Raw genomic sequence first — 21,720 nt, forward strand, 5'->3', positions numbered from 1 at the left:
TAAATCCCTGCACAATGTGTATCATCCAAACTCAAATTTCGCACAATTTTTTTTGTCAGTCATGGGGCTTGAACTCTGGGCCTGGGCACCGTCCCTCAGCTATTCAGCTCAAGGCTAGCACTCTATCACTTGAGTCACAGTGCCACTTCCGGTTTTCTGGTGGTTTATTGGAGATGAGTCTCATGGACTTTTCTGCCCCGGCTGGCTGTGATCCTCAGATCTCAGCCTCCTGAGTAGCTAGGATTACAGGCGTGAGCCACCTGCACCTGGCTCAATTATTTTAAATACACCAAATAATCAAGAGTTAGTACTCTACCCAGAGATTTCTTAGTGTGCTTGTGAATGGCATTGCCAAGTTATGTAAACTCTTTTTTTAATATCTCTGTTCCATAAGAGTCCCTTATACCTTCCTCCCCTCTCAGATGATGCACTTAAGCTCTCCTTGGTAAGAATCTGAACAGTCTCCTCTTGTACAAACTGCTGTCTCCTAATTGATCTCTCTGTACTATTGCCCCTTGTGGTCATATTTTTCCTTGCTCAGCCTCCAAATCCCTATATATACTGCTGACTGTAATAAAAGATGGAAAAGTCCTGTATATACAGGGAACTCAAGAAACTAATCCCTCCCAAACCTAACAAACCAATTACTAAATGGGCAAGGGAACTAAAGAGGGACTTCTCAAATGAAGAAATAAAAATGGCAAAGAAACACATGAGGAAATGTTCATCATCCCTGGTGGTGAAGGAAATGCAAATAAAGACAACCCTGAGATACCACCTTACCCCAGTCAGAATGTCCCACATCCACAAATCAGCCAACGACAAATGCTGGAGGGGATGTGGAGAAAGAGGAACCCTATTACACTGCTGGTGGGAATGTACACTTATACAACCACTTTGGAAAGCAGTCTGGAGGGTCCTTAGAAAGCTAAAGATTGACCTCCCTTACGACCCAGTCATACCACTTCTAGACATCTACCCTGAACAACAGGAACCAATATACAAGGACACATGCACCTCCATGTTTATTGCAGCAGTGTTCGCAATAGCTAGGATATGGAAACAACCTAGATGCCCCACCACAGATGAATGGATCCAAAAATTGTGGTATCTATACACAATGGAATATTATGCAGCCATTAGAAATGACAAAATAATGGCATTTGCAGGGAAATGGATGGAGCTAGAAGGAATCATGTTGAGCGACGTAAGCCAAGAACGAAGAGACAAACGGTACATGGTCTCCCTGATAAGTGGATGCTAAATCCAAAATGTTAGGTGATATGACAAAACTAACAGGACTTAAGAAACAAAGAACTCCCACTCATCTGGTTGAACCACTACTAAATATCCCCATGCTGCTGATCACATATATGGTATATAACATGTGAGCACCGTTATATATTACAGACTGTGATAGACAATTTGCTCCAGGAAAGTTAGAATGAACTTGTGACTTTAAATGAGCATCATTATTCCACAATACTGTGAATTTCCGGAAATTATGTAATCACTTAATCACAATAAAAAAAAAAGAACCTCAGGGAAGGGAGGGAGGGAGGGGATGGTAGGGGGAAAACAATGGAGGGGGTAATAATGTTCAAGAGGAAGTGTACTCATTACCTCACTCATGTAACTGTAACCCTCTGTATAGTATCTTTACAATAAAAAAAAAAAAAGAAGGAAAGCAAGACTGAAGAACTTCCAACAAAAAATAAAATAAAATAAAAGATGGGAAAGCCAATTTAGCAAACACCATCCCATGGAGGCTGTTAAAGAGAAGATTATGCATTTCAAAGATGATTTTGGAAGGAATTTACAGGAGCAAAGAGTGCTTTGGCTGTTCTCCTACCCTCTCTGCGGAGGAAGATTTGGAGGCATTCTTTCTAACAGCAAAGTAAACATGTCAGTTTGGATCTTGCAGGAAGCAAAACAGAGTGCAAGAGATTTACTGAGAAAGACAAAGTGGAAAAGCCACAAGTGAAGCAGGAAGAGCCTTTAGATCAATACAGGCCTGATACCTGAGGAGAGAGGGATACAGGAGAAGGGTTGACAGAAGATATTCAGACAAGCCAGGTGCCGGTGGCTCACGCCTGTCATCCTAGCTACTGAGGAGGCTGAGATCTGAGGATTGTGATTCAAAGCCATCCCAGGCAGGAAAGTCTGTGAGATTCCTATCTCCAGTTAACCACCAGAAAACCGGAAGTGGTGGTGTGGCTCAAGTGGCTGAGCACTAGCCTTGAGTGAAATTGCTCAGGGATAGCACCCAGGCCCAGAGTTCAAGTCCATGACCGACAAAAAAAAAAAAAAAAAATAAGAAGAGGAGATATGGAATTTTGAGAAGATCTTGGCAATAGCTCGGACTCCTACAGAAGAGTCTTACATTGGCTAGAAATCACCCTAGTACTCTGCTGTGCTAAGCCATTAACTAGCAGGTCCTTAGAAATGGCGTGGCCTTGGTTCAAATACTGTCAGCTAACTGTACCCGTGGTGGCAAGGGCTCCCTTAAAGACACATGTCAGTGGTACACTCCCATAGCTGCCTCAGGCCACCTCTTCTAACACAGAGACCCATGCATATGGAGCAGCTCCTCCGTGGTTCCTGTGGGGTTTTCTGAAGGCAAACAGAAGTTGGTAGGACAAAATCCAGCCTCCATTGGTATGGTTGGCCCTGTGATTGCAACAAGTATTCGTAATCCCATTCACTCTTCTCTTCCACTATCCACTTCCCTCACCCTTAGCTCTCATCTCTGCAGCCTTAGTGACTTTCCTTCATCCCTGGGGAGCTGATTCCTTGGTATGTACACTCATGTCAGGCCAAAATTTCTGCACTTGTTTATTCACAGCCTCAGTCGGACAAGAAATACCAAGAACCACCCACAGAGCTCTTCTAGGTCCCCTATATGTTCCTCCCTGTCCCGATTTTAACATTAGCCTTACTTCTTCTTTGGTAAATATCTATCACCCCTACCAAGAGGGTGAGACTTCCGGTTTGCTCATCTCTGGACCCAGTGAACCACAGTAATTCCCACTCAGCAGTCAAAGCTATAAGTACAAGGGGATCCTGGCTTTACCTCCTGGTGAAAATGTACTGTCTTTAGGGCTGAGAATCTCTACACAGCCCAGAGGTGAGGATATGATTCTTGGCTAAGTCACTGGGCTCTGTGGCTTATATCCCTTAGTTTCCTGACCAACATATTGCTCCCAGGAACAAAGTGCTGCCTGGAGGTCTATGATTGAGCATGTAACACTGTGGAGAAGCGTCCTCCTTCATGCAGAGTATTTGTGCTGAGCTTGTGCTTTAGCTGCACCTTCATCAGGCCATTCTACCTCTAACAAGTATCTCATGGCTGGTGCCAGGTGTGACAGCAGAGCATTCTAGGTCATGGGTCCTGTCACACGCTTCCTTCACTCTGAAGCATGTCCCCTAGTAAGATGCCATCTTCTGTGAGGTTCCAAATCTATATCACACACTTTGGTGGTCCCTGGATAGTGATTCCGACTGAAGTTCTGCTAGAAGGGGAGAAAAAAATTATATTCAGAATAGGCTTTTATTCTTATAAGAAAGAAAAGCCTGGTCCTTCCAAGAAAGAAGGGACATAATGTGGACTAATGGTGTCATGTCCAATTGTTGATTCTTTCTGATGAGCATTCGTGTATTTCCTCTCATGCTCATACATATGCTTGTGTATCCAGGCTCCTTTATCCTCAGCCATTGAGTCCTTTTTACTCCCAGAACTTTGACACTGCTCAGGGATCTGTGTATATTCCTATTGAGCCATTTATTTTCCGCACAAAATGAATAACAAGGTCTACCACTCAAAGCTTCACCCATTGGGAAAGGTCTTTCTTCCGCACTATGATTTGGGGGCATCCCTAGGTGGGCATGAAGGGTGAGTTGGATGCAGCTGTATCCACTTTAGATGACTCCAAATACCTAGTCAATTCCTCCATAAACTGAACATGGGCATTTCCCCTTCCCTAGCTACAAGATCATATGATCCAAGACGTGAACTGAGAGACGGGCATTGGTGTAACTGTGATGGTAACAAGGAGTCTACCCTGCTGTCCATACAATTGCACTTATATCCCTACCTGGTTTATGTACCAATTCAATCCTATAACGGATTGCTGATAGGCATCTGATAGAACTCTGCTCATAATAGGGAGTTTGAGACACAAAAGCCACCTGAAATCCTATGGTCAAGTATTATTTCTAGAGGGACCCAGAATCTCACCAGAAACTGTTTCTACAAAGGCATATAATTCTTTGATGGGAGTGGCATGGCTGTCCTCTGTGGGGAGCGGGGGCGAACGCAATTAGACTCCGCCCACCGCCCACTCCCTTCCAGCGTTGAGGTAAACAACTCCATATTAGGCAGTGCTTGGCCGGACGGTGGGTCCTGGGCTTTGCGCATGCGCGAGCCACGTAGAGTCCCCAGCCAATCCCGTGGCACTTGGTGACGGTGAAAGGCAGACGACCAATGATAGGACGACACGTGTCCCTATTCCCTATATAAGCGGCCATTTTTTCTGTGCTCGCTCTCTCGCGCCCAAGCTCTCCTACAACTAAAAGGCTCTCCAATAAAGTGTGATCTGAGAAGACTCCTGGTGTGGTGGTCGTTTTTCCTCGCTGGTCGAGAAGGCGTTCCCCACAGTCCTCCAGAGCCCTTAGGGGTCTGCATGGCGATTCTCCTGAGGGGGCTGAACTTAAACCCAACGCTGCATCCTTTCCTACCCAAGCCTCACTCTCGCACCATAGGGCCTGTCAGATAGGATGATCCAAGCACTTCTTCCCCTGCCACCCTGCCTTGTACGTTGCTCTCCTGCTTCTGGCCCCTCAAAGCTCTCAGCTTTCTGTGTCACTGCCACACAGTGTTTGGACCAGAGCAGTCACCCCAGAGTTGTGATATTTTTCTCCCCAGAACCCAAAGCAGCACACCATTGCTTCTTGGGGAGCGGGATGGGCTCATGATACAGCCATTTGTCTTTTACTTTGGAGAGGATATCTTAGTATGCCTGATACCAGAGCTGTAAAAAGCTCAGTAAGGTGGCAATTACCTGACGTTTTTAGGACTTATCTCCCACCTTCTAGAATAAGTGTGTCTTACTAAGGTCTCCATTATTTGGTGTCAGTATAACAGGTCTGCATAATGTTCTGAGTGTTGTCTAAACAATCCATATCTCCTTGAAGGGTATTATGAAAGAGGGAAGGAGAGTTAACAAGGCCCTGAAGCAAGGTGTGAATAAAGATTTTTGTTTATCCCTATGGTTTTGAACTACTATTCTTTTCCCTAATGGGTCAAATCATTGCCTACCTGGGATACACCAAGATGTCCACTCCAAAGTAAAAGACAAATGGCTGCGTTGTGGCCCCCATCCACAAGTCTTACACATAAGGCTTTACGAACCTGCTTGAAAAATGACCCCATGTTTAACATATAGCATCAGAAATGAGGATGCTACTTGGTTTAGCGTGTGACAGTGGACAGCCATTCTCCAGAAACTACTCGATGTCTGCAAAGTATAGAAGAACAAATTAAAGGGAATTGTTGGGGACTGTTACATATCTTTAAGATTTTTTGGAGTGTTTGTGGTTCTAAGTTTTGCAGTGCCTATTCTAATATTGTTTTGTGGGGAGGAAGGTACCAATGAGGGGCTTGTACTCAGGGCTTGGGTGCTGTCACTTCACATTTTTGTTCAAGGTTCATGCTGTAACACTTGAGAGCTGCACCTCCACTCAGTTTTGGGTTTTTTTGGGGGGGGGTCCAGTTGTGGGGACTGAACTCTGGGCCTGGGCGCTGTCCCTCAGCTCTTCAGCTCAAGGCTAGCGCTCTACCACTTGTCCACTCCGTTTTTTAAATTAATTGATCTATTTGTATAAAGCTGACGTACAGAGGGGTTACAATTACATAATTTAGATGATGAGTACATTTCTTTTTGAACAGTGTCACCTTTTCCCTTGCTGTCTCCTAATTTTATCTCCCATTCCACCCACAAGTGTGGTTCAGTTCATTTTCAGCATAGTGACTAGTGAATACAACTGCTGCAGTTTTTTACACTTTGTCCCACTGTTTCAGTGCTCCCCCTTACCCTCCCCAAAGCAGATAAACTTCCATGCAAGACACGAATACAGAAATCAAAAACAGAGACAAAGGGGGAGGAATAAAGTAACCCAAAAACCCCTCTTGTTTCCATTTCTTGGAGTTCATTTTGATAAACATTTTTATGATCATATGCACATAGCTATTGAGCCTTTCTAATCTTCTCCTAAGAATTGTGTGAATGTTTAGAGTCTTGTTTAATTTATCATGTCCAAATGTAATTTTGTTTGTTTTTGCTGGCTGATTGGAGGCAAGTGTTCAGGAATTTTTCTGACCAAGCTGGGCTTGAACCACAATCCTCCAATCTCAGGCTCCTGAGAAGCTATGATTAGAACTGTGGCTTACCAGAAACCTGGCTATTGTGATATTGTGTTAAACTTATACTCCTGGCCATGTGAGTGAGTATAGTTTAACACACTTCCACTTGGTTTTCCTGAGTGTTAAGGTAACCTGAAAAGATAGACCCACATCTAAAAACTGCTTTGGATGTTGACACTGAAGTTCCCCCAGCTTCTATCTTTTGCTGCATATCTGTGTCTCTGTCTTTGTCTCTTTCTGTCTTTCTGTCCATCTCTGTGTCTGTGTCTGTTACTGTCCTCCCTGTGTCTGTGTCTGTGTCTGTCTGTCTGTCTGTGTGTGTGTGTGTGTCTGTCTGTCTGTCTGTCTGTCTGTCTGTCTGTCTGTCTCTCTCTCTCTCTCACACACACACACACACACAAGAGCCAAGAAAAAATGTCTTTAATTAAATAATTGATAGTTCTGAAGAGAGCAGAACAGGCCTGTCAGCTTGGGTGAGCAGAAAAGAAAGTAGCCTGAGTTTTCATTGGGGTTAGTTCTAGGGAAGGGGTAAGAGTTTTTATGGGGGGAAAAGAATTGCCCTGGTTTGAATCACCATTATACAACAAAAAAAAAAGAGAGCACTTCACCTATTTATCAGCTTGCTGAGATGTGAGACTCGAGGGAAAGAGTTAAGGCTAGGTGAAAAGTAAAAATTATCTTCTAGGGGAAATACATGCTGGGTGGCCTCTCTGTGCACTTTTGTTACTTAGGGAAAAGAAGACTTTAGTAGGCAAAAGACAAAGGACAAAGTAGTCTGAGTTTTGCTTGTCATTAATCAGGGAGGGGTTTTGCTGGAAGTAATAATTTTTCTTTTAAAGCAGAGCCTGTGGGGAAAAGATGCTATTGGGCTCTACTGGCTGCTTGGCACCAATGCCCTAATTGAAACTGCCTGACTTCTTATAACTAGACCAGGAACATGCTACACAGAGGGTGATCATGGAGAGTCACTTCTAGGATGTCATTCCCAGTGTAATAATTAAACATTAAAGAACAGAAGTAGTTTGTCTGGGCAATAATAGTAATGTTAGATTTCTAAATGTAATAGAAGTGGTCGCGGTGTCCAAACAGGCATCTAAGAGGTAGGAAGTGGGAGAACCACCGCGCCTCAGCGCATTCATCCTTCACATTTGAACTGAATGTCACAGGCTCACCAAAGCATTGGCAGCAAGAGACAATCCCAAACTGGAAGCAGTAGAGGGTAGTGAAATGGGCACGAGTTTCAGATTTAAGAAGCCCGGTCCTTAAGCACTGAACCAGCTAAACCCCCAGTATTGTCTATTCATCTATTTCTAGTCCCTCCTATAAAGAGTCCCTTCACCATTCCGAGCTCTTAAAAATCTCATCACCCCACGCCCACCCATGCATGCCCCTCATCAACCACATAGGGTACTAACTCCATCATCACGGAGCCCCTGGGCATGAACCAGCTCCTTAGGGATAAGTCGGGCTGCGCAGTTTCCAGTAGGCGTCCTAGCTAAGTCCTCTACGGTCAAGCCCTCTTCTGCTTCTTGCTGGCATAGCGATCTCCCCCGCCTCCTAAGGGTCCATGAGTGCCCAGTCCTTCCCCTCTCCTGACTCTTCCCCCTCCCCGCGCATCTTGCTGTCCCTGGGGGCGGGGCGGCGGAGCCCAGCAGTGTGGGGGAGGGGCCACGGAGCGGCCAACACCATTTGTGATCCTCGCCTGCCACCTACCGGCCGACGCGGGTACGACCTCTGGAGGAGCCCCATTGTGCCGGATCGCGACCGAGCAGCCATTTTGGCTTCCCGACCAGCGCCCTTTCTCCCAAAGACGTCGCAGCCCAAGCTCTCGGCTGCAGGAAATGGCGGCCTGCGCAGGCGCACTCACACCTAATCGGTGGTCTAGGCGCAGAGCGCCCCCTCCCCCAGTGCACACACACGCGCAGGCGCGCACATGCTCGCTGCAACTCACCTAGGAACAGGAACAGGCGCCTAAGGCTCAAGTGAAAAATGAGCTCTCACATGCTCCCGTGAACAAGTTTGGCGTTCAATGCTCAGGTTCCTGACAGTGTGTGTGGTTGTAATGTCCCACTCATCTATTGTATAGCTCAAATCACTATTCCCAGAGATTATAAACAGTCTAGTACCATAGCTTAGGCACAAGATAAACATAATAATAAAAAAAACAGCAAACAATTAAAACTATGACATGGGGGATTGTGTTTGTAGTCCAGACCCAGCAAAAACAAGTTTGCAAGACTCCATCTGACCCAATGGCAAGGTGTGGTGACAAGCACCTGTTATCCCAGCCATGGGGTAAATAGTGGGTGAGCACAGAGGTGAGCCTGCCATCACTACTGAAACAGGGAAGACAATCTCAACCCAGACCAGCGAGGCATAAAGCTAAATCCTACCTCAAAAATAATCAATACGAAAAGAGGGGCTGGAAGCATGGCTCAAGTGGTACTACTTTCCCTAGCAAACACAAAGTTCACTATTCACTCTCCCACTCGATCTTTTCCCTCTCATAACCTATTTATATCTACATTAGATAGATAGGTACATAGATACACACATAGATGATAGATAGATGATAGATATGGACACACCAATAATATGACACATACATATACAAGACCTTCGAGATACAGTTAACGTCTTGTCTATTTTCCTGTACCCTCCTTTCAACCTTTCCATCCCAGAAGTCTCTGTACATGACACGGGGATGCAAGTAGCCAGAAGTTTCTTCCAGAAGTTTCCTATGGACTAGCAGCATATCATCCACGGTGCTTATCTGTGCCTATAAACAGAACCTTCGACGCCCTGTAGGATGAGTATACCTGCCCACCATTTTTCCACCACCATGTTCAGGCCTAACATAACCTTCCTTCAGCAGCCCAAAGTAGAGACTGACAAAGCTTAAACATCCAAGAAATTTATTAAATAAAATCATTGGCTGAAAACATTGAGAAGGGGTAACAGCACACATGGGAACTTTTAATGGCCAATGGATGCCACAGTTCCCAGGCCTTACTCCTCCTGGGACTGCTGATGAGGTGCCTCACGTTTCCCATGCTGGGGCCCTTGCCACCTTATTCTTCTTGCTGAGTGCCCACATCTGCCTCTTGCTATGATGATGGCCTCTTCCAATGGCCAGTCACTCCAGGAGATCCTCCAAAGGGATCATCCACCATTGTGTGATCTTGCCCCAAAGCCAGCAAAGGATAGTCCCAGGACACTGGAAATCACAGCAAACAAAGCCTCATGGAGCAGAGGAAACATCAAGACACTTTGCTCAGAACCCCAAGTATCTATGTTCCCGATCTTCCCGATGGAGGCTAATGTCTGAACCACCATGAAGCGTCATGCCTTCATCGTCCATCTTTCCTGATGGCTCCTGGGACTGAGCTTGGGGCCTCTGGGGAGGAAGTGCTCAGAGAAGAACATAACCCACACGCGTGCACACAGGTCCACGAGAACTGGCGGCAGGCAGCCGGCCTAGATCTACACTGAGAAAGCAGAGGTTGAGCTCATGACACTGGATAGAAACAAGTGGAGCCTTGGCTGGCATGGGAGGAAGCTCACAGTACATACCCAGGTATGGAAGAGGCTGGCCAGGTGTGCCAGGACCTCTGTCCAGGCTTGGGACACATCTGTGCCTCTGCACAGAAAGCATGGCCAGTGTGGTAGTGTACACTCGCTTGACCGCTGGGTTACTAAGGGGCATACAAGTTACGGGTGGGCCTTTTCATGATGAGGATTAGCCTAATGACAGAGGAGACATTGGTCTCTTTGGTGCCAGTGGTAGCACTTGCCTCTGTGACATCATTGGTCTCAGCAGTATGATCATTTCTGTTCTTATTCTTGTCCTCATTCTTTTTGCTACTCCCCCTACTGTGCTCCACATACCCAGAGCCAGGAGTTCCTACCCCTTACAAGAGCCAGGGCCTCTCTTCTCTCACTGCTACCTGAGCCTCTGTTGCCAACGCTTCGTCAGCAGTCTGGATTCTTCTCTACAGCCAGGAAGCCCCACTTTCTCCAATTGCATGATTGAGACCTCCTTCTCTGCCCACTGCCAGTCAGGGCCAGCAGTCTAATCTCTTTCCATGGTGACTGACATCACTCTGGGCTCCTACTCAAACAAAGCCCCCTGGCTGCCTGCTAATTTTCTCTAACGCTGTGAGTGCTGCTGCAGAGAACTTCACAGTATAGAGAACTCCCCTGAAAGGCTCAAAAAATGTGGCCTCCAGTTTGCAGAGCTGATTCTAGAAGCAGCCTCAAAGCCCAGGAACAAGGGGTCCAAGAATGCACCTCAGCCAGGCATGTCAGGATTCCAGAACTATGCAGTTGGGCAGTTGTCAGTGCCTCTCATACCTGTGATAAGGTCCCCTGAGCCTCTCAGTTCTCCCAGAAGCCCCAGGTACATGGGAGAGAAAGATCTCAAATGTCTTTGTTTAAGGAAAATGATGGAACACATGGAGGTGTCAGCGCTGCTGTGAAAACAGAACCTATTTGGTCAGGGCTTAATATGGCAAGACTTGAAACTTCTAGGGCAACAAGCATTTCCATTGGCTGTCTATCAACAGAACGACCTAGTGGAAGAGCAGAAAGATAGGATAGGTAGTTTCCCATGGTCCCTATGCAAACACAAGTCTACCTCATTATTCCAAGAACCTCCACATCATGCAGAGACTGACTGTTCCTGGCTCAGAAGCCTCTTTTGCCACCTAGGAATTCTTTGCATTGGAGAATGCGTCTTGAGACAGCCAAAGATGAGGTTACTTAGCACTAAGCAGACATTTTTGCATGACATGCAGAAGGTCTCTCTTCCTTCCTCATCTGTAAATGGGCCACAAGAACACTCTTCATGGGCTTTACCTTCCACTGTGCACAGCAAATGACCACAAGGATCAGAAATAGAAGGGATGCTCAGGCTAACAATGCGGGGAATACAGAAGGTTGCTTGATACAGTCCCATGGTGAGCAATGTGAGAAACGTAACATAAGGTATAACTTTGGGACTGCTTCCCCAATGAACACAAGAACTGGCTGAAGTGACAATGTGACTGCTTCTGTAGGCATTAGTCAAGAGAGGCCTTTTTTCTGCCATGTTTAGGACTATGTGGCTGTTACTTTCTGCCTCTATCCCCCATGGAAAGGGTGATATGATAAGAACTTCACCCAGACAGCTTGACCTCCTACCCTCCCCCCCACCCCCATGGGGCCCTGTAAATTACTACTCAGGAATGTAGGCTGGCCCAGAGAATTGCTTCAGAGAACAGAATGAGAGCAATGAAGGCATGGGTCACTCACATATTCCTATTACTTCACATATTTAGGGGTTTCATGGTATGCCAGGAATTGTGTCAAGAAATATGGGGATTGGTGGAAATGTTTTCCCCAAAAAGGCACTATCATTCTCCTGAAGTATGTAACTTCCATTCGTCAGGATTTGAACTGGGCTGTGATGTAATACAACTCTAGTTAGTATTAGGAAAGTTAGTGTCAGGCACCAATGCAATGAAGGTAAGATTTGTCTTTTGTATCTTACAGGTTGTTTCTTTCTGTTGTAGACAATCAGGAGTTTGAGATCTGAACACCATAAGTCTCTCCCTCTCCATCACCCTTTCCCCCTTTTCTCTTTCTCTCTCTCTTCCCCTATCCTCTGGAATCATTCACTCAGACAAAAGGACCCACTAGGAATAGGCGTACATAAGCAGAACTAATATTAGTGAGCTTTCCATCATTGTGATAAAATCCTGGAAAATAAAAAGAGGAAATGTTTATATAGACTCATGGTTTCAAAAGTTTCATCTATCATGGCAGGGAGGGGGTAACCAAGCACTCATATCATGGTGGAAAGAAAGCAGAGAGAAGCAGTAACTTAATAAATGGGCCAGAGCAATATGTAGCACGCAAAGAAATGTTCCCAAGTGACCTTCTTCTCCAAGCAGGCCCCATTTTCCATGGATCTACCACCTTTCAATAACATTTTCAAATTTTGAGGTCATTAATAGCTTTAAAATAGTCAAATTCATTAGAGCAGAACCATAATAATTTAATCATCTCTGGAAATGCCTTCATCCAGTATTGTGCTTTATTAATCTCCGAATCTCCCTTAATCCAGTTCATTTATTTTTGTTGGTTGTGGGGCTTGAACTCTGGGCCTGGGTCCTGTCCCTCAGCTCTTCAGCTCAAGGGTAGCACTCTACCACTTGAGCCACAGCACCACTTCCAGCTTTTTCTGGTGCTGAGGAATTGAACCCAGGACCTCATGCATGCAAGGCAAGCATTGTACCCCTGAGCCACCTTCCCAGCCCTGTTCCTTACCTTTTTGTGCTCAGTGCTAGCACTCTATTACTTGAACCATAAATATGTGCTGAGGAATCGAACCAGGGACTCATGCATTCAAGGCAAGCACTCTACCACTGAGCCATCTTCCCAGCCCCTTAATCCAGTTCAAATAAACAATCAAGGTATTCCATCACAGCTACAAAGTAGGTATGATTGCAACTATTTTAACCATGATTATAACCCAATGGAAGCAAAGATCATTTTTTTGAAATGTTAATGATAATAACATTTTATTGATAGGAATATAGGAAAAGGTAAGCACTTTTTAAGAATTTGACAATATTTCCCATTGCAACTTATATCATAGTTAACCTAATTATTTTAGCTCTCATTTTCCAACATGAAAGAACAGATTCTTCTTTCCTGAGGCTCTCTATGAAGTCTCAAACAGACTTTAAGTTTGAGAAGACATCATTTAGAATCTGATTTGATGAAGGAAAAATGTCACAATTTGCCAGAAAGCTTGAGTACTTGGTTATATTGATCAGGCATTCATGAAAAACTGCTAAAGTGACAAAAAAGATTTTATTGTGCCTTGGCAGTCTATGTATTCTTTTTTTTTAAATAACTAGATAGGATTATATATATATATATATATATATATATATACATATATATATATACATACATACATATATTTCTTACGTGTAGCTCACTGTAGCTAGTCATGTACCAAATATTTCATTACATTTGTTGTGAGGCAGTATATAGAGCTGCTCAACTCATGGCAGCCATGAACCAGAGAGATAGGGAGAGAAAGAAAGAGAAGGAGAGAATGTTTGTAGTTGTGGGCTTCCTCCTCTTACCCTTTTTAAATGTCACTCATCCCACAGTTTGGGATATCCAGAGAGAATGTTTCCTCCTTAGTTGATCTTCACAAAGACAGCCAGAGGTGTCCTTTATGTTTTAGGCACTTCTAAAACCAATCAAATTGACAGTGAAGATTAATTATCACAGCTAGGCACTGATAGCTCATACCTGTAATTCTAGCTATTCAGGAATCTGAGATCTTAAACTCAGGGCCTGGGCATTATCTCTTAGCTTTTTTGCACAAGGGTCGTGCTACCACTTGAGCCACAACTCCACTTCTGTTGCTTTGCTAGCTAATTGGTTCGTGCCTATAATCCTAGCTACTTAGGAGGGTGAAGACTGTGTATTTTTAATTTAGCTATGCATTAATACAATGTTTACCTTTGAATTCCTCTCTGCTGTTTTCCATGATTCATTTTGAGAGCAGAAAATGCCTGGGTATACAATCAGGGCAAAGACCCCCTCCCATAGGGACTCTGTTTCTCACCATGGCCTTGATCAATCATGCATGACAGTGTCTAGACATCACCTCATGGCCTCTTGCCCCAGAAAGAGTTACATGGGAACAGTAGACAGGTTGGACCCTAAAAGTGTGCAATGGAATAGGCACCAAGTCAGAGGGGCTGAACGACATGTGGAGAGCTCCTGCAGGCTGCATGGAGCCTCTGATTGGGTCTGGGGACTGCTATGGGCATGGGCTGTTAAATTATGTAGAGTCTTATAGCTCTTTCTTGGATATGCACCTTATTATTCTCAGCACAATCCACTTCCAAAAAGCACTGACTCTTCCTTGGGAAACCTCTCATCTAGTGGGAGCTTTGAGTATCTTTTCCGTCAACAAGTCTTCGCCATTTTTATTCTCCCTCTGTGTCTATGGACTCATTCTTTAAAACCATCAACACAGGGCCCAATCCAGATATTGCAGTTTTTTAAAATTTTTCCCTGATCTATTTTGTCTCATTGTTTCCATAAAATTCTACATAACTGTAGAATGATGAATAGCTTGAATATAGCAAACATTTTTACAATATGTACATACATCAAAACTTTATACACACTAAATATATGAATTTTTTCATTTTCAACCATACCTCAATAAAGGTTAGGAAAGAATGAATCACCTTAATGAGGAGACTTAACCTGAAAGGCTTTCCGTCAGGAGGAAAGGATAAATGTTGCAATACTAAAAATACTTCTTGATTAGGCAAGAAAGGGGTTTGTTGTAAAGGGAAGAGTGAACTAGGTTGAAAAGAATATAGTGTGTGAATGGGGATTTCTGGAATGTAGAAGAGAATGTTTTACCTGGGAACAGACTATTCTTAGAGGTTGCCTCTATTGCGTCTGCTGCCTTGGTACAAGAATGGGTTAAAGTTTGAGTCTATAAGAAGAAGAGAAACTACCTCAAACCTTGCCAAGCAATGATTTTGATCCTGTTGATGAGTGGTAGGAAGATGTTCAACTAATCATTTATGACACAAAAGAACAAGAATTTAGTTGGCCACTGGTGATTGAGTCCTGTAATCCTAGCTACTCAGGAGGCTGAGATTTGAGGATCATGGTTCAAAGTTAGTCCAGGCAAGAAAATTCATGAGACTCTTATCTCCAATAAATCACTAGAAAAATGGAAGTTGCGCTGTGGCTCAAAGTGGTCGAGCACTTGCCTTGAGCTGATGAGCTGAGGGACTGCGCCCAGGCCCAGAGTTCAAGCTTCCATGACCCCCCCCCCAAAAAAAAAGAACAGGATTTTGAAGGACCTTGGTCTGGACTTGTCATGGATTATAAGGGAAGCATTCCTTAAGTTTCATCTAAGTCACATGGGGAAACATTTCTTTGCAGAAAGGTAGGAACACTGTTCCATTATCACATGATTCAGGTAAAATTCAACACTGCTATCATTCCTTTGCCACTTCTTATACCGTAAGGAAGGAGAGAGAGGAAGCTAGTTTTCTATTAGTATGAAGTAAAGGGGAGTCTGAGTATGGGAGCATGCAGTCTCTCAAAGGTGAATATGACCTGTTCCCATAATGACTGCCATGATAAAGTGATGTACAATGGTAGGTGGTGGAGGCAAGGAGATAGCACAGACTGGTGCTGCAGGTAATGCATCACATTGAATCTGTAACTCTAGTAGTACTATCTCACTATTTTTTTCCTCGTCAGGGGGAGACTGATTTAAAAGAATGTCCAAGGAATGTTCTTATTAGGAATAGCAAGAGTGGAGGTGTATGCTATCCATCTGAGACATAGAAAACAGATGCAGTTAAAGGCTGAGGATGTAGCTGAGTGATGGAGTACACGCTTAATGTGCCTGGGCCCTGAGTTTCACCTCTAGTACTATGAAAATAAATAAAATTATAAACAAGTGTTAATAGTTGTGTCTACAAATGCATTGATCATTCAGTGCTTTTAAATTTTGTCTGCATAAATATATACACGAATGAATAAATAAGGTGGGAAGGCATTTGTGCAAATATGTTGGTCAATGATCCTTAAGATTTGCTTTCAATTAATAAACAAGTAAAGTGGGTGGGTGGGCACATATTTCTTCAAGTATGTCAGTGACCGTTAAAATTTTGTCTGAAAACTAGCAAGTAAATAAATGGGGCTAGTAATTTTGCAAATATCTTGATCATTTGGTTACCTTCAGAATTTTGTCTGCATAAATAAATAAATAAGGTGGGAAGACATTTATGCAAATGTCTTGGTCAGTGGCCTTTTTTGTGTGTTTTTAATATTTTTAATGAGGACATTCTATAAAAGGCTAATCTTTTAAATCATAAATAAGGCCAAAGAAATCTGTTCTGCAATACCTTCGACTTTTGACTCTGAAATGTGCACTTTCAGTGTGTTCATTTGTATGCCATCTGCACAGTCTTTTCCAGGATTGTGATTTGGGGTTGCTGAGTTAACATGGAAGTTTTTCCTTTGTGGAAGTAACTTGCTTGTGAAAGGCAAGAGGGCCGCTTGGGTGCTAAAATGGGGTATACCCGATGAGAAAATAAAGAGAATATAATTTCTCTGAGGTTTTTCATTTGTTAGTAAGCAGTGAAAAATTTAGTGTCCCTGTTAGAAGTCCTTGTATACAGCCTAATAAAAAAATAAGCAAAGTCTTCACCTTTGAGTTGGTTAAAGGCCCCACCAGTCCTATATTTTACATTGGCTTGTATTTTCGACAGAGCTGTATTTAGTGGCAGATGTATATGTGGTGATTGCGTTTGTACTCAATGCTCCATTCTGCATTTGGCCCTCCATTTTGTGCACGGCCCCCCATTTTGCTCTCGGCCCTCTAGTAACAGTTTGAATTTACAAGTGCGTGTACGGTCTAAGGAGGGACCGTCCAAGCAGAGCCGCAGTGGCTGCTGGGTTGGCAAGACCGTGGGTGTATCCATTCGGCCAAATTAGCTGGACTCAGACACTGTACAATGGAAATTAGTTTGTTCTCTACGCAGGAGGACTCGGGTGGGGGTGGGGAAGGGGAGAACAGGGCAAGATCACTAATGCGCAGTCGCAAGAGGGTCGTGTGCAGCTATGCCGTGGGGGGTGGGGCAGCTAGTATAAATTGCTGCCGCTTCGGCTTGGTGGTTAGTGTGTTCGGTGGCTGACGAGGAGGCAGAAGCGGGAAGGAGCTCAGGAGACATTTCTAGCCGGTATACTGCTCGGTTCCCGGCCCAGCCCTAGCCACAGCACCCAGTAAAGAGCTGTACTATTTTCTGTGGTGCTCTACAGGTCTGGGGGACAGTACCAGTGGCCTGGTACTTTGAGGCGAGGGATTCGGCTTTGGCTGTTCCTGACCCTTGACTCCCTGCTGGGGAATGGCCGTTGATGTGGAGGGGGAGGGGGGCTGAGGGGGGGGCGTGCGGCGGTAGATGAGGAAATATAGACTATAGGTAGGGTTTTTAAATATTGGGTCTCACTTTGTTGCCTAGGCTGTGAAGAAAACGGTGGCTAGGGGAACTTAGATGAAGTAATATGTGGTAAAAACGCAGATTTTTTTGTACCTGTTTGTTCTTTTCTTTTTTGGAGGGGGGAGGGGTCAGTTGTGGGGCTTGAACTCGGGCCGGGGCGCTGTCTCTGCGCGCTTCTGCTCAAGGCAAACGCTACGGTTTTCTGATACGTTTTTTATTGGAGAAAAGCATCTCACAAGTTTCCTGCCTGGACTGGCTTCAAACTGTGATCCTCAGATCTCAGCCTCCTCAGTAGCTAGGATTACAGGCGTGAGCCACTGGTACTTGACTCCTTCAGTTTTTTATATGGTACTTTGCTGTGTGGCACAGTGTGGAGAAAATTACAGATGGGGATGGGCCTTATATGAAGGAATATGGATCGTTAGGCGAGGATTCTTTTACTTATTTATTTTTATTTTTAGGACATAGGATTTCACTGTGTAGCCTAAGCTATCATAGATTTTCTGGACTTGAAGCAACCGGTCTGCCTCAGACTCATAACCAGATCCTACCACACCCACCTTTGGGGGGCAAGGGTTTACCTAATGACTTAGTGTGGGGAAGTTGAGCATGAGTGGGGTCCGGTGAGCTCCATTTTGCGTGGGTACGATGTGTAGTAGGGCCAGGAGATCCACTGGACCTTGGGATTCTTTTTGTCTTACCAGCTATCCCATATTGAACACTTCCTCCCTGTATGGGGTGGGTGGAAACTTCTGTACAGACTCCCCTTTAGTATGCCTTCTCTAGAACAGGAGCCCACAGGACGACAAGGGACAAAACCAAAATAAAAACCACCTGCTTCCTTACCTTGGACAGCTCCAGTGACACAGGGACTGACTACCGGAGTCCAGGAAGCCCATGACCTTCTAGTTCCAGCCAAATTACAGCTAACCACCTCCAGGACAGTCTAGCACTGCAACACGAACAGCGGTGAGGACTTGTGTGGCCTAGGCTGGCAGGGGAGGGGACTCAGAAACCCTGACAAATAGCAGAAAGGGGCAGGGGCTGCCTACCATGGTTCACACACTGCTCTGTATGCCCAGACTATAGTGCAAAGTGTGTGTTAACCCTTCTCACTTCTCCTTTGCCTCTCTTTCAAGCTTTCACACACATTGAATCCACAAACTCTTGTTTTCTCAGCACTATACTCTTCCCTCAATACTCATCCCGCCACCCCTTATAACCAGGATGCTTTATTGTTTGGAGGCCAGAGGCTGCACCTGGTACTCTCCAAGGATCTTAACTTTACTGTATAACATGCTTGCTAATAAAAGTCCACAATCTAAGTTTCCATAAAAACACTGCACTTGGTCTCCCATTCCCCACACCTACTGCTCTTCTTACATTTCTCAGAGCTGTGGCCATTGTTTTCACTTATCACACATTCCTCAAAGTGGAGCTCCACACAAGTCCTGTGCCAGGACGATACCAGGTGACCTGCACTCCCACACCCCAACTGGACCATGGGAAAATTTTCCAGAAATGTATGTCCACTACATTTGACATCACACTCTGTCTCTTGACATTGGCCTTTTCCACCACAGGTCTTTATAGCAGTACAGTCCCGAAACTTCCAAGGACGAACCTTCAGCAGTAGGAGGTCAGCACGGTAGGTGGTGGTGGTGGGGGATTTCCTGCAAACACCCTGCACAAAATGATTGTGGGATGTGTAGGGAGTAAAAAGTAAATTAATTTCTTTTTTTCCCCAGTCCTAGGGCTTGAACTCAGGGCTGGGACATTGTCCCTGAGCTTCTTTTGCTCACTCTACCACTTCACCACAGTGCCACTTTGGCTTTTTGTGTTGATGTGGTACTGAGGAATCAAACCCAAGGGTTCAGTGCATGCTAGGCAAGCACCCTACCACTGAACCACATTGAAAGCCTAGAGTCTAAGTTTCTAAGGGGAGGTTCTAGCAGAGGGCCGTTAGTAGGGAATGGTGGAATTACTAACTATGCTCTTTCCCATCTGTATTACAGGCTGTGGTGGAAACCTGGAACCCTTCTACTTGTCTTGTTGGCACTGGTGTAGAATTCTTTCTGTTAAGATTGTGAACTTATTACTGCTGTAGTGTCAGATAATAGTGAGTGGGGACAATGGCTGTGGCACTCTTGGAGGATTGGTGCAAGGGGATGGACGTGGATCCCCAAAAGGCGCTGCTGATTGTGGGTATCCCAGTGCACTGTAATGAGGTGGAGATTGAGGAGACTGTGAAGACAGGTTTACATCCGCTGTGTGAGTATAGGGTGGCAGGCAAGATTTTCAGGAGGGAAGACAATGCTAAGGCAGTGTTCATTGAATTGGTTGATGTTGTCAATTATGCTACGATACCCACTCATATCAAAGGAAATGGGGGGACCTGGGAAGTGATAGTCAAACCCCGTAACCCGGATGAGGAGTTTCTACATAAGCTGAACTCTTTTCTCAAAGATGAGGGCCGGAGAATGGTAGATGTGGCCAAAACCTTGGGGTTCGGCATGATGCCCGTGGAGGAGGGGGTAAGCCCAGAGGCTGCAGGCGACCCCACACCATTATCTTTGCAGCCTCTGCAGGAAAACACATGGTACCGAAAACTCAAAGTGTTTTCGGGAACCGTTTACCCAGGTCAAAATGAAGAGCCCTTTGATGTCTGGCTAGAGCAGGTCACTGAGATAATACACATGTGGCAGGTGTCACAGGGAGAGAAGAGGCGGCGCCTCCTCGAGAGCTTGCGTGGCCCTGCCCTGGCGATCATTCGGCCCCTCGTGGCCAATGACAACTCCATGACTGTGGAGCAGTGCCTGGACACCCTGAATCAGATCTTTGGGGATAAAGAGGATTATAGAACATCCCAATTCAGGTTTCTGCAGTCTTCTCAGAAGATTACAGAGAAGATGTCTGCTTTCTTGGTGCGCTTAGAGCCCCTGTTGCAGAAAGCTGTGCAGAAAAGCCCAATGTTAACACAAAATGCAGATATGATTCGTCTCAAGCATGTCCTATCTCAGGTGTCCATGACCCCCAGCCTCCGGGGTAAGCTTGAGCTCTTAGATAAGCGAGGGTGCCCACCTTGTTTCCTGGATTTTATGAAGCTTGTCCGAGATGAAGAGGAGCGTGAGAATACCATCCTAGTGATGAGGGAGAAGCAGAGGTTAGAGGCTTTGGCAAGACAAAGGGGTGGTACCAGACAGAGCGCAGGAGTCAGTGTCCAGAACACTACCACTGCTTCCCAGACGGTGACTTTTAGTGAGAGTGGCACCCAGACCACACATGAAATGATACCTGGGACACTGAAGCGCAGGCGAACAGTGCTTAATGGTATAATAGAAGAAGGGCAGAGTGAGGTTACAAACCAAGGACCTGAGATTGTCCAGCCTAAAATAGAGTTGGGAAATGGGGAGGGGCCTGGGGCTGTGAGCCACCCCAAGCCCTAGGAAACAAAGGCTCAGGAGATGCAGGCCTTCCTTCTCCTTGCAGGCCGCAGGCACACTTTGAAAGGAGAACTAGGGAGCCCACACAAGTAACAAGGGACCTAATGGGAGCAGAAGGGCAGGGCAGCCAGGCCCACACCACATCCTGTCACCCTCCACCAACTAGAAAATATGACACTAACCAAGACCAACATTCACCCAGCTCAGTGAAGGCCATACTCAGGGGCCCCTTGAAGGGCCAGGGACATATCCAGGAAGCTGACATACCCAGCCCACAAGAAAGCCAATTCCCTGAGGTAGACCACAGTGAAACAGAGGACCAAGATGGTGAGGCTGAGGGCTTTGGTCTCATCACCAGGTCACCTCCAGATGCCCCCCATGCGGGCTCTGCTTTAAGCCTCACTAAATGTGAGGCCACACTGGGGATTAAGCAGCCTGCCTCAGGGAAGCCACAGCCAGAAAGAGCCAGTGTGCAGGAGCCAGGGCTTCAGGACAGAGAGAAGACCCAACAGGAGAAGCTGCATAGTCCAGCCTATCTTCAGGATCATCTGCACTGCTCCAAGGGAACTCCAGGAGGGCAGAATCCTGGAGCCCCTGCTTAAGTAAAGGCTGGGTCCCTAGACCTAAAGGCCCTGGGAGGCCAGAGCCACCCAGAGGCAGTTTCCTCCCCTGCAGCCTGACAAGGCTGTGTGGGAAGGACACCAAAGATTTAAGAGATGCTACAAATAGGCACGGTGGAGGTGGGGAGCTCTTTGGGACAGTTCTGTAGAACTGCTGTGGGAATGAGTGGGTGTGTTGGGCAGCCTTT

At 45.4% G+C, this 21,720-nt stretch overlaps 1 protein-coding gene across 1 annotated transcript; it reads left to right on the forward strand.

Moving 5' to 3' along the window:
• Window positions 1-18,341: 18,341 nt before the first annotated feature.
• Window positions 18,342-21,542, forward strand: Pnma5 (PNMA family member 5). The gene is made up of 3 exons (XM_070038878.1): window positions 18,342-18,438; window positions 19,053-19,117; window positions 19,485-21,542. Exon 3 carries the CDS (start codon window positions 19,602-19,604, stop codon window positions 20,913-20,915), a length of 1,314 nt encoding a protein of 437 aa, XP_069894979.1. The 5' UTR covers window positions 18,342-18,438; window positions 19,053-19,117; window positions 19,485-19,601; the 3' UTR covers window positions 20,916-21,542.
• The last annotated feature ends 178 nt before the right edge of the window (window positions 21,543-21,720 follow it).

The sequence above is a fragment of the Dipodomys merriami genome, unplaced genomic scaffold, assembly GCF_024711535.1.
Source record: "Dipodomys merriami isolate MVZ:Mamm:240054 unplaced genomic scaffold, mDipMer1.0.p SCAF_3, whole genome shotgun sequence".
NCBI classification, from domain to species: domain Eukaryota; kingdom Metazoa; phylum Chordata; class Mammalia; order Rodentia; family Heteromyidae; genus Dipodomys; species Dipodomys merriami.

Coding starts and splice junctions, on each gene's coding strand:
- Pnma5 (XM_070038878.1), top strand. CDS start 19,602: ATGGCTGTGGCACTCTTGGAGGATTGGTGCAAGGGGATGGACGTGGAT.